At 31.3% G+C, this 14,417-nt stretch overlaps 1 protein-coding gene across 1 annotated transcript; it reads left to right on the top strand.

The window, feature by feature from the left end:
* The first annotated feature begins 4,950 nt into the window (after positions 1-4,950).
* On the top strand, positions 4,951-12,820 carry LOC143056527 (receptor-type guanylate cyclase gcy-13-like). Its single transcript, XM_076229612.1, has 6 exons — positions 4,951-5,219; positions 6,400-6,832; positions 7,553-7,714; positions 8,665-8,763; positions 12,078-12,169; positions 12,688-12,820. The coding sequence occupies exons 1-6, from the start codon at positions 5,019-5,021 to the stop codon at positions 12,796-12,798; spliced, it is 1,098 nt and encodes a 365-aa protein (XP_076085727.1). The 5' UTR covers positions 4,951-5,018; the 3' UTR covers positions 12,799-12,820.
* Positions 12,821-14,417: the final 1,597 nt, after the last annotated feature.

Below are 14,417 nucleotides of genomic sequence, written 5' to 3'. Positions count from 1 at the left end.
TGTTATCTTAGAAAGTCTTACTGATTAAAATACTACAATAGGTAACAATTTAACAATTTAGTCCCTGTGGTTATGACCTGTGTATATAGCATATTAATCCTGAATACAACGTTTGGTGGTGCGCCTGTCAGATGCAGAACGTACAGATAAGGTAATAGGTAACAGGTGAATATACTATTGGTATCGGTAGCGGACTCGACCCGGAACTTCTTAATTATTGGCAATATTAATTACGTGGAAAACAAAAGGGCCTGGAGTGGTGTAATTTTTAATCTACACCTTTGTACTATATTAGTTATATATAAAGTTGAATTCTGTGATTCGTCGTTTTTACGTGATGACGACTGACAAATTGGACCTCGTAATTTTAGTATTATAGATGTTTGGTAAATTGATGTTTGTCTTTTTGTTCTTTTTTATTTTTGTGCATGGAGTTGTCAGTCTATTTTCTAAATTTCCCTTTTTTATCTTTTACTTTTCTCAATCCAGCTGTAGAAGTGGAACTAGTGTGGTTGTTTATGTATTGCAGTACGATTTATTCTAGTTTCAGGAGTTTGTTGTTAGGCCGGATATCTATAATGTGTTTTCACTGTATGGCACAGTTAATACGTTTAGACAATTTCTTTAAGGGGGACCTATACATCTATGAGTATTTCAACTTATCATATAATTTTAAGATTTTGATGTTTGTCTCTTTGTCACTTATGGTTTATTTAATAGAAAAAATACCTTAATACACTAGTATATTAATGTTTTCGTTTTTATTTGAATGTCTTCAGTTCAGTTGTATCGTCAAACAATCTCATATAACTTTAAATCCATTGTGTTTGGTGATTATCAGTATTTTGTTCTCAACGAAGCTTAAAAGATTTAATCAATTGCCGTAAATACATCAAGGCTCCCAGAAGATATATCAATATGAAAAGTGGCCTAAATACAGTAATACTCCTTGCAGCATTATATTAAACACAATGGCTATTTATCGGTTCAACTATTGATTAATTTGAAAATATATTCATTTGTGCACAACTTATCAATAATAAAAGTGTAGAAAATATTTGTATTCAGAATTATGGTAATGCAAATTGGCCATAGCTTTTTTCTAAACTGAAATTAGGGTATTTTTTAAAGTGTGGTAATTAATAACACAAAATTCTTAAAATCTAATTAACAAAACTTATATTAAATTAAAAACCAATTGTTCAAAGAACAATTTGAACAATTGAAAGCGTTTCCACATCAAAGAAATTTTGATAAGATAGTTTCTTCTTACTGATGCTATAAACAAAGGTGTAATTATAATTTTGAGTGAAATAAGGGAGATAATATGCTACCTCCGGTGAAATGAATGTCACTTCCGGTCTCATATGATAGCTTCTTTCACACTGATTCCAAAAATATATAGTTTCTATATACTTTTGCATGTAGAATGGGAGATAATTGGCCACTTCCGGTTTGATGGAAGTCATTCATTTTTAGTCTTCAATAATCAGTTTATGTATCTATATAACAAAATATATGGATTCTGAGTACTTTTATATGAAAAAATTGCAAAAAAGGCTACTTCCGGTTTTCTCAAGGTCACTTCCGGTAGTCATTTTTTAAGGTCATTTGTCACCTAACCTTTTATACAAGGTCAAATGCCTTTATAATGAACTTAGTTGAAGTTATAATCAAATAACCTCATATCAAGACATTTCAGGGGCACCAACTCCTATAAGATGCCATTTAATTGTAGCAGGCTAAATGTAGCATATCTTCATTACAATAAAGCAGACATTTTGCACTTGTTCTTTTATATGTATCTTTCAGAGTGTCGGAGAAAATGCAAAAACAAGCAAAAGTCACAATTGAGAACTTGACCTTGACCTTTGACCTTGACCTCATTTTCTAAGTTAGGACCTAGGGGCATCAAACAAAAACATTACAGGGTTATACTGTAACTGTTTATGAGTTAAAAAAACATACCGACAAATTTATTATGTAAAGGTAGATAACTCCTATAAAATGTCATCGAATCGCTTCGATCCAAAGTAGCCAAAAATTACTGAGGATGTAACGAACAATTTGTAAAAGGAATTTTGTCGCTTTCTTTTTTTGTTACGAAGGAGATGAACACACATGATAAACAGTGAATAGGGAGATAACTCTTACAAAGAAAATGGTTTTCCTAAGCAGGGTGAAATTTAAAAGCTCATAAACTATACGATACCATATGAGAAATAACTAAGCGACATATTGCAAAACAAACATTTATCGCAAGAACAAAATTTGGCGGAAGAAAAAAAAAAAAATTAAAAACCAATTGTTCAGAGAACAATTGAAGGTCTTTCCACCAGTTAATATCTATTTTGATATTAAAAATATTAAAAATCAGTCTAAAATGTCAGTTCATATGGCTTTATGATGTATAGATATGAATTTAAAGCAAAGGTCAAAATCTAGAACGTCAAATTAACCTATGACCTTGACCTCAATTTCAAGGTCTAAAACTGAGGATCTCAAATCAAAAGACCCTAGGTCTCTAATATGTATGGTTAATAATTTATATCACTTTACACATAATTTTAGATATGATAGGGGCAAAAACTCCCATTCATAGTCTACGCACCCTTTCAACTAAAATTATTAAGTTACAACATGTCGCAACTAACAATTTAGTCAAAATAATTTGTCGATATCTTATACGGTTTCTGGAAATGAGTGGAAATAAGCCTAATTCAAAAATTAGAATATGACCTTGACCTTTGACCTTGACCTAATTTTCATTTTTTTGGACCAAGGACCTCAAATCAAAAGATCCTAGGTCTATAATATGTATGGTTTATAATTTATATCACTTTACACATAATTTTAGATATGTTAGGGGCAAAAACTCCCATTCATTGTCTACGCACCCTTTCAACTAAAATTATTAACTTACGACATGTCGCAACTAACAATTTAGTCAAAATAATTTGTCGATATCTTATACGGTTTCTGGAAATGAGTGGAAATAAGCCTAATTCAAAAATTAGAATATGACCTTGACCTTTGACCTTGACCTAATTTTCATTTTTTTTGGACCAAGGACCTCAAATCAAAAGATCCTACGTCTCTATCACTTATGGTGTTCCAGTTTAAAATATATTTCAAAATTTCAAATACAAAAGGGGAAATAACTCTCATATGGAGCGTTCATATTGCTTCGGTCGAAATTGGACAAATCATGGGAAGGATATAACGAGCAATTTTATAAAATAAATTTGTCGTAATCTTTTACGGTTGAGAAGGAGTCGTGGACACAAGGAAAACAGTGTTTTGGGAGATAACTCCTACAAAGAAAAGTATTCGGTTACACAGGGTAAATTTCAAAAGCGCATAAACTGTTCGATATCAGATACCAAATATCTAAGCGACATATTGCGAAACAAATATTTATCGCAAGAACAAAATTAGGCGGAAGAAAAAAAAAATAATCAGAAGAAAAACAATAGGTCTTTCCACAGAAAAGTGGAAAGACCTGATAATCAGAAGAAAAACAATAAGTTTTTCCACAGAAAAGTGGAAAGACTTAATTAATGTTGATCATGTGTTTGTTCTTTGGTTAATGTTCTCAGTTTTGCGTTCAGATCACTACAACCTTTCATCTGCAATCGATAACGCTGTAGAAATTAAAGAGAAAAATAAGAACACGATTTGTTAAGAAATGATCAATCAAAGAAGGACAGACGCTATCAAGGACAAAGTACATAAGGATAAAAGGCATGCATCTGGTTTTCAATTTAGAATTGAATGCTTCTTTTTGTAAATTTATTGGGGTGTAAAAGCGTTGACCGAAGTACATTTTGTATGAAGCGCGGAATTCTAAAAATGTGCGCACGGTCAACGCTTTTACAACCCTATAAAGTTACAAAAAGAAGCATTCAATACTTATAATTACATTGTTTAGCTATGATCATGAAAACACGAATTTTATATATTTTTTTTTTAATTCACCTGTGCACTTTATTGTTGGACCACGTGTTATCATGAATGAAAAGTTGTATTGAGCAATGCAACTGCTTACGGAATAACACGTGATGTGCAGTTAGCCAATCAGAATAAAGTATTATAATGAAACATACATCTAATGTAATTATTTTTAATTGCATTGAAACATTTGCTGAAGTGAAATGAGAACGCATAAACACACTAATAGAGAAGCAAATATGGGTAGTCCAATGTCACACAAATTAATAAAAACAAATGCGAGCACAAATCTTCTCGGTTCATAAATGTTAAGCCCTTTTCACCATGGTTGATTCGTCAGCCAGTCGTGGTTTGTAATACTATTTCACAAGGAAAAAGGAGAACAGATTGTAAATACTGTGCATGGCAAAAACAAATTATACTGATATTCAATAGTAAACCAAGTCACAAGAACGACTAAAACTTCAGTAATACAAATTGTATTCAAAGACTTCCGATTTAATATATTAAGCTTGGTTGTACTGATACAAATCAATATCGAACATTCACACGAGATTTCAAATGATTTGTATTTTTAAAAGAAACCCATGGTGATAGATTGTGGAAAGAAATGCAACACGGACTGATAGTCAATAAGTTTACGTTTTAATATGTATGCAATTATCTCACTTTGACTGAATAGAAATGGTTCTTAATAGGAACTCCTTTATAATATTTACACAATAGCATTTTACATATTATACAATGTGAATATTTAGAGGCAATCTGCATTTTCTTAATGCAATATTAGCATAAGTTTTACTCAAAGCTGATAAATAGTTCTTGCATTAAATCATTCAATATGCTGACCTATATACATGTATATAGATATAAACATACAATTTGTTTTAATGGAATAAAAGTATCACAGGGTCTCTAAAAGTACACATCATCATCATTTTTATCCTTTGCTTTTCACATTGACATTAATCCTTATATTGTTACTTCTTGAAGGTAGTTTTCCATTGGAAGATTTACTATGGTATACAGAAAAGAAAACACTGGGTGAAACATACTTACTTCGAAGTATGCAATATTCAGATACAGTAATGACTTTGTTAGATGAACGATACACATATACATCACTGGCAACTGAACTGGATAGTATGCGCAAACAAATATCCGTCAACAACGCAACAAGCGGCTCTGTCGTTGCTGGTCTAGTCTGGTTTGATAATATGACGTCATATATCAATATACTGAAGACCATACAAGACACCTTAGTAAAGGTAAACATTATATTAGAAAAAGTTAGTAGATAGAAATAAAAGGATGTGGTATGAGTGTCCATCCAAGTCACAATGTATAAAAAATTAACAATAATATGTCGAAGTACAGCTTTTAACAAGGAGCATTGTCATTTTGGCTTACACCCAACAGCAAGCTACAATGTATAAAGAGTCACAAAATGACTAGTACGAGGAAATCTATATGTAAAACGAGACACTACTATAAACCATAGCAACACCACGACAACCCATGAACGACAGGTTCTTGGCTTGGAACATACACCAGCTGGTGTTCGGACGTTGTTTATCATCTTAATATTAACGTTTTATAGTGTTATTTTCTTTGTCTTTGTGAATATTAGTTTGACGGTTTTGTCCATTTAACGTGGCTCTGTACTTATACATCTGTGGTGTTGTGCTATAATGATTTTTTTTGTATAAAAATAATGGAATTTAATGCAACTGGCATACAAGTGTGAGGTAAAGCTATCTATAACACTCAGTTTTGATTCAACATTTTTTATATAGAGAAAGCCTGTACTAAGTCAGGAATATGACATTTGTTTTCAATTCGTTTGATGCGTTTGAGTTTTTTTTATTTGCCATTAGATACGGGACATTCCGATTTGCTTTTGCCTTTGAGCTCCTTATTTCTGTTATTTTACTTTGTATGCAAAGCAACATGGTCAATCCACAGGGTCCAAGAACACAGTTGTCGAATTATAGCTATAAACATAGATTTGTTCATATTTTGAGTTAACGCTATTATCTGTATCTGTAATATGATATTATTTGTCCAAAAAAATAGTTCAACACTTTAAAACTCACTATGGTACAGAGCAGGTGCGATTTTGATAATTTCAATTTTATTGTTTAAAAGAAATGCACTTCGAAGTTTTAGTTAGTGTGTTCTTGAACCACATTACTCCTTGTGGAGGTCATATGATGTCTTATGTTTTTCTTTTTTTTTTACCTCTATAACGTTTTTGGTGGATTAAGGAGATTTGAACTTTAGCAAACTACTGTAACCATGGAATTTAGTAAAATTCGTTTAGAACCAATACAACAGTTGATCCGTGTGCAATATAAGAAGAATCACCAATTAACTGTTTTATCGTCTTCACGAATAAACTGTTATCAGAATTTCAATTTCTCATACAGCATTTATTTTTATGTGCAGGAAATTATTGTGTCCCTCAACAACAATTTGAGTCTACATGAGATGGATGTGAGAATTAGTATATTTCTGGTGGTCGGGGCAATAGTCATGTTTCCTGTGATTGTGCTGCTTGTGTACCGTCTTAACAAAAAGTTACAGTCGTTTGCGAACTCATTGACAAATAAAACATATGATTTAGAACAAGAGCGAAAAAGAACAGAACAGTTACTCTACCAAATGTTGCCTGTTTCAATAGCCAAGCGAATGATGAACAATACGCCTATAGAACCAGAATATTTTGAATCAGTAACGGTGTACTTCTCCGATATAGTTGGATTTACGACTATCTGCTCTAAAAGTTCACCAATGCAAGTCATTTATATGCTGAATGACTTGTACAGTGTGATAGATGAACGAATAGAAAAGTTTGATGTTTATAAAGTTGAAACAATAGGTATATATAGTTAAAGTGTAGCCAAACAAAATTTAGATTTGACAGACCCTATTGTTTAGTACTATATAATTGGCTATACAATATGTACACCCTATCCGAGTCTAACTCAAATGAACAAATTAAAAAAAAATTATCAGAACAAATATCTGCGATCAACACCAAGCACTAAAAAATGCTAAATGAATGTATATATATTTGTTTAGGGGACAGCTGAAGGACGCCTCCTGGTGCGGGAATTTCTCGCTGCATTGAAGACCTGTTGGTGACCTTCTGCTGTTGTCTTCTCTATGGTCGGGTTGTTGTCTCTTTGACACATTCCCCATTTCCATTCTCAATTTTATTAATATGTTAAGGCAATTTCAAATAAATTGTTTGGTCCAAAGATTTTTAGGAAGTGGATTTTATTAATAGGCATAAGCGTTGAATATGCTAAGCAATCTAACATGAGTGACTTATTGCCATGTAGATGTAACTAAATCCTGAGTTAAAACCTCATAATTGTGGGTTTACATGCTTTAAATCAATGTTTGTTGTCTTTTCTTTTTGGGGGTTTCCATAATGTTATGTTATCTGGTATTTGATATTGCTAATAATACGTGTATATCGAAACGAAATTAATTGCGCATTATATGCAATATTTGTCATTGAACTTGTCTCTATTCTGATGCTTGAATACTTGATTTAAATCTTACTTCCTGAAAATATAAATATCTACTTAAGGTGATGCCTACATGATGGTTTCTGGTCTGCCAGTAAGGAATACCGATCAACATGCATCTGAAATAGCTTTGATGTCATTAGACATATTAGAAATAGTTAGTCAATCGCAAATACCTCACATACCAGGGGAGAAATGGCAAATAAGGATTGGAATAAACACAGGTATTTCAATTAATTGACAGATAGTATTTAGATAACGACACTTAAGAGAAGGAAGACCATAAAACAACCAAATATTAGATAAACTACGGATCAGTTATCAATGAAAATATTGTAGAATTGATTATGGAAATGTGAACAGACCTTTACCAATACTAACAACGAATACAAAAATATAAATATTTTTTTTTTGTAAATTTTATTCATTCGAAGCATCGTCCTGAGTATGCATGGCATACTTTCCACAAGATGTTAAGCAATCATCAACCAATCAATCCATTCGTAGCGCTTTCATAGATTAACCTGCATCGGGAACGCACGAAGCCAAATATTAACAATTTTATCAGAAGATAGAATGGTATTCGTGATACAAACGCATTTTACCGTGAAAAATTGAAAGCTTTTTTCTTTTCATCCAGAAAGAAGAACCATTCTTAACTTTGATAAATTTCAAACTAATAGTCATTACAATGTCTTTCGCTATGATACATTGTTGTTAAAAATCTGTGTATAAATTAAACTTATGATATAATATTACATCAGCGATGTTTTTGAACTTATTTTAATACATTTGGGTCAAACTGCCTGTTAATAACAACATGTATTTTTAAATGCCTTTTTTACTTATACTTGAAACAAAAAGAATCGTATTTTATTTTTTTTTTCTAACTCGTAGCTTGAACCACTCAACACTAGCCATGGGTTACGTAGTAAAATAAATATTTAAATGTCCTGTTTTTTTAAATGTATCAGCTAGGATTAAGACGTGTCCTTAGATGATATTAGGACTTTTCTCAGTCCTATGTTGGCTGTTTTCAAAATTTCCCTAAAGACATATAATGTGTAAAAATACAATTCATACAATAAACTTGTTGAATTATATAACCACAATTCTTCGTGTTGAAGTTTAGATTTAATTTAGTAGTAGCTATTGGGTTAGGTTTGTTTTGCAGGTTCTGTGGTTGCAGGTGTTGTTGGAACCAAAATGCCTCGATATTGTCTGTTTGGCAATACAGTTAATGTTGCATCGCGGATGGAATCGACGAGTGAACGTAAGTTATGAACATTTCAACTGATTTACGGAACAACGATTAACAGTCCACCACTTGTTATAAGTCATTCAGATGTCTAATAATTTCATATGAACTCGTTTTGTAAAATTAAATTTTTCTGATTATACTAAGCTACCAATTTTTTTAACAATAAGTGGGATTGCATTGGTTGCCAAGACATACCGTGATGTCTCAGTAAAAAAACGACGAAGCTTTCACATGTGAAATAATTTCAACATTACTTCCTTGACGTCATACTGTAATAGGTAACTTTACGTTATGAATTTTCATAGAAATCGGTATTTTTTGTTATTTTCATGTTTAATGTAATAAATGAAACACTTATCCTACAATTCATATCTTTTTGACTGACCAACACTGATGATGAGCTTATGCTCGTCGTTCCTTCGTAAAATATTGTCATGTTTGGTCATGTTTTGAATAGTTGTGTCAATTTGAACGGCCAAGAAAAATCACTTATATATTAAATTTGTCTACCCATTTCGGACAATGAATCAATCAGTTAATAAATAATCTATACATTATGCATTTGATTTACTATTCTTTGCCTGAATTACTTAAACTACGAGCAAACAACCCGTGCATGAACTTCTATCCGTTTTTAATTAGAAATCCAACAAACAAACCCATTTATAAATACCATAAACACGTGTACCTTAAAACATACGAAACTTGTATTGATATCTGTACAACTTCGATATGTCGGTCTAGAAAAATCACTCATATATTAAATTTGCCAATCCATTTCGGACAATGAATCTATCAGTGAATAAATATGCTATACATTATGCATTTAATTTACCATTTGCCTGAATTACATAAACTACGAACAAACAACCCGTGCATGAACTTCTACCCGTTTTTAATTAGAAATCCAACAAACAAACCCATTTATAAATACCATAAACACGTGTACCTTAAAACATACGAAACTTGCATTGATATATATACTTCGATAGTTTTAATAAGTTGTTATATAAAAAATCATACAGACCTATTAAACCGATCTGACGAAAAGTTTTTCATCGTATACATATATCAAATTTTGCATCACAAATCATCACCATAAGCCCTCTTATCTTTAACACATCATGTTGTAAATATACATTTAAAAACGATCTGAATAAAGTGGGTTTTTTTGCAAGTAGGATTAGAACAGATTAAGCAAATTTTTAATCCCGTGTCATCAATGTTTAAATTTCATGTCTCATTAAATAGCTCGACATTTATATTGGATTAATAAAGACATTTGCAATCAAATACATCGGAATGTAATCGATGTTAACATAATACGTTGCGTTTAATAAACTAAATCCTTCGAATTAGAAATATATTGATACTCCTTTTTTGCCACAACGTGTCACAACATCAAAGTAAAACAGCAACTTCAAATTAAGCCGGATTAAATATTCAATTAACCAACAATGACATTGAGAAATTAGTCTACAGTATTTTTTTTATATTAAATATTGTGTGAATTCCTGATCACTAATTCTAAATGAAGACCATCAGAACTTTAATCTATTCATGCTTTTATTGATGTATTCAAAGACCATTATACAAAGTTGTAGATTACTTAGTATTTCCGCTCAATGATTTGCAATGCTTACAAATGTACCTAATATCCACGGGTTGTCACTATAAAACAACATAGAACATAATTTCCTTATTAGATTGTTCAAAGAGTTCCAGAAATTTGATATAATTGAGCTGCGTCGTATAGAAATCGACCTTATGCAAATGAAAATCAATACATGTATATGTTAACTTTGATGTCGGGTTGACAATTGACAAAATCTGTATGAAAGTCTGTTACTATTTGAAAATTTAGTTGTTATATGAACCCTACAAAATAAGCCAAAGTTCATCTTTATACATGTACATGCATACGTGAACTTATATAAGGTTGATTTCTGTTCGACGCAGCTAATATGATATAAACAAAAATTTCTTAGTGTCATACTCTATGCTCATTCTAACATGTGTAGGCATTATATTTGACTATATGTTGCACCCAATTTAAGTTATGTGTATATAAGGGTCACGTATGATGCATACCCATGTTAAAATGATCATAGAGCAAAACACAAAAGAATGGAAATTGTGAATTTGTATAAAGAGACAGCAACCCGACCAAAATTAGGATATATACGGATTTTGTGTAGTTCAAAAAGTACGACAGTACATTAGATATGTGTGGCTGTTATCGTTTCCTCCTTTCTTGTATGAATTATGTACATTAGATTTTCATTTTCAAACATTAGAACATATTATCAGGGTTAATACACGTATACATTTTTTGTTAGTGTAATTAGTGGCTTTAAACAAGCCGGCAGTAGCTGCGAGTACTCCCAGATCAGTATATAGTTCTTTTGTTGTTGTTGGGATATGCAAGTACCCGCCCACGTCCACTCTGTGTTTTTGTAAGATTTATATTCATTTTTATCCATCTGATGAGTTTAGCCTATTTCAGCTGATTTTTTTATAGTTCGTTCTTATGTTATACCGTTACACGACTGTCCAAGGTTAGGGTGAGGATGAAAAATGAAAATGCCAAGAATATAAATAGTACGTTTGTGCGCATGGGTCGTTCATATTAGATTAGAACACGGCTTTGGTTACAAAGCGAAATAAATATGTCATATTGGATTGAGTCATTCAACATATCATTCAAAATACAATTAATTGTATGAAATTAATTATTGGAACATAAATGCATCAGAAAAACCTATAACGCACTAAGCAATCACACTTTTTTCTTTTAAGTAATCAAGCGATGCCAATTTGACCCCTAAAAGCCGGAAGTGAAAGAAGGAGAGTCTATATAAGACAAAGCACAACAGAAAGAACAAATTTTACACATTGTCAATCATACCGCAATTTCTTATATATTTTATATATGGATGTAAGCAAATATACTTCAACAACTTAATTACAGGCTCATGACATGGGACAGACACATGCATAAGGTGGCGTGGTTAAACTAGTTACATTTGTACAAGGTGCAAAACTTCCCCTGACCTAGGACAGTGATGTTACAGTACAACATCAGAACAAACTATGAAAATCAGTTGCAAAAATCGTAGCTGATCAGATAGAAACAAATAGAAATGCATGTGTATATCTAACAGAAACACAGTATAGTTCGCTTTAAAAGATCCCTATTCATTCAATAAAAAAGAAGAAACCAACGCTTAAGTATGTAATATTTAAATTTGATTTCTAAACTCCTTTTAAGTTAGAGAATGGTGTGTATTTTATACATCAATCAAACTTTGTTTTGCATTTAATAGCGGGCATGATTCACATTTCGCAGTCTACAAAAATTGCTCTTGAAAAACATCCAGACTTCATGGTGGAACTACGAGGTGAAACAATAATCAAGGTAAGAACGCATAATGAACAATTTCTATAGATTAAGATATTGCAGATAAAAGTATTGCATTGAGATTCGTTTCTTTGCAAGCGGCATATGTTTATTAACAAAGCTATTATAATTAATATTGCCTTCATTCAGCTTAACGTACATGTTTAAATGAAAATTAAGAATTCGAAGGAAACTTTTAAAACTTAATGTTCCAAAAAAGAAAATTCTACTTTAAAATGCCCTTCATTTTAGAAAAAAAAAGAAAAGAAAAACTGATTTATTTAACCCAATCTCTCTTGTTTAGGCCCTTTTACCTATACTTTATTCATCTAAATTGGTTAAAGCAAAATGAAGTCTGTTTGCATCTACGTGGTTATTTTTTACTATTTGCATTGAAATACCTAGACAGTAACTTTACAATAAAAAGGTAAAAACCTGAATTATTTCAGGGGTGAATATTAACAATATTTCTAATTTGGACCAAATATAAGATGACACATGTAACACACCTAACCTATTTTGTTGATATATTTTAGGGAAAAGGAGTAATGTTGACGTATTGGTTATTGGACAACAAGAAGAGAAGCAATTGTTCCTATTGCTTAGTCCAAGAAATCTTTATCGACCAAAAACATTCTACCTGCTGAACATTTACTACATTTTATGATCCCGAACAAATAAGTGAATAAATCAGTTGTCAGTTACATTGGCAAAACTTATTTGTGACACATTGGGATAGTTTATTTTGCATGCACGTTTTTCTTGTTATAAGATATAATATTTAAACAACTGCAGATCTGTGGCACATTTCTGATTGCGTGTTTGATTTGTTTCGGCTAATGTATTTTAGTTGGATAATTTACAATGCTTGAAAAGTTCTCAACATATACTATTAACTAGAGGACTAGAGGAGAGGACATTCGTGTAATACATATACATCAATATTAACGCTCATTGAACCGAAACATTCATTAAAGATGCAAGAGATCGGATGAATTTTTTACCTGCAATCTGGTATTGAATTTTGAAACATTTGTGTACACTGAATGCATTAAGTTTGACTTTTAATTTTGTTCCGGTTAATGGAATGTTGGTGGACTTTCATCACTTGGACTTTAAAAAATAGAAGTAAAAAAGTAGATCAACAGTCATTCTGTTCGCAGTGTGTTTGCTAAGAACACTTAAACTGTTGGATGTATATTAATTTATATGTTATACAACTTTCTGTCTTAACTTCTAACTCTAATATGTTTTGTTTTTCCATTTTAAACGTGCTAACATAATGCATGAATAAACCAAATCTAAAATTTTAAATATTTGTATATGGATTATTATTTTTTTCTTATTGTTCCTGTAAAATAATTGAAAATAAAGAAATCAAAGGGAACCAGAAAAAATTGTATCAAATGAATATTTATGGAAACAATCGATACATAATTATTTGAAAATATTACTATGCCCTTACCCTGCTACCCTAAAGATGAATTGTGGCATGTGTATCAAAATTATGACAGTATAGTATAGAAGATAGATTCCAAAAGCATTAGTACTACATGTATGTTTAAAATAGTTTATTCAACATACACTTATCAGAAAGTTTAAATTCTTTCTACATATATTAACAATGAAAAGATTGTGTTGAAAAACTTCAAAATGTTAAGATTGGTAAGGAAATTTGAGTATTGATACCGTAGTAAGATATTACCTCATCTGTATTTGGCAAACTCTTTCAATACTTTTCAAATGTCCTGTTCTCAATTCTCTTCAACTACACACTATTTGACTTTTTTTTAAACTTCACTGAAAAATCTTTTAAAGACAGATCTTGAGTCTGGCGTACATATTTTTAAACTTGGTTATCTATGATGAGTTTACCAATACGAATTCAGACAAAATTTGTTCATTTCATAATGTGGTGAATGTGTAGTTATTATTGTAGAGAGATCAACATTCCTTGTCGTAAATGCAACGTCATGAATATTTGGACAACATTCATGTTTCATAACATGTCGTTCAAAGTGCAGATAAAAAATTGACGTTCGGAGGGCAATGTATCACTCCAACATAACCTGAATATACAGTGCATCAATCTATAAAAAGGGATAAACAATGACCAGATACTCTTTTGTGTTGATTGTTTTTATGTTTTCAGACTCGTTTTAAAATGACTTTTGAAATATTTTATGCTTCACATATACTCTAGAATTCAATATTAAACATTGTACGTAAATCATAAAACATCGGTATCAACCCAATATCCTATCAA

Source organism: Mytilus galloprovincialis, chromosome 13 (genome assembly GCF_965363235.1).
Source record: "Mytilus galloprovincialis chromosome 13, xbMytGall1.hap1.1, whole genome shotgun sequence".
Taxonomy (NCBI): Eukaryota; Metazoa; Mollusca; class Bivalvia; order Mytilida; family Mytilidae; genus Mytilus; species Mytilus galloprovincialis.
Note: the sequence above shows the minus strand (reverse complement) of the source record. Positions and strands in the feature narration are given on the sequence as shown.

Excerpts from the sequence above, each read along its gene's own strand:
- LOC143056527 (XM_076229612.1), top strand. The coding sequence starts at position 5,019 with ATGCAATATTCAGATACAGTAATGACTTTGTTAGATGAACGATACACA. Across the intron at positions 6,833-7,552 it reads TTATAAAGTTGAAACAATAG|GTGATGCCTACATGATGGTT; the intron begins GTATATATAGTT and ends TATCTACTTAAG. Across the intron at positions 12,170-12,687 it reads GAGGTGAAACAATAATCAAG|GGAAAAGGAGTAATGTTGAC; the intron begins GTAAGAACGCAT and ends GATATATTTTAG.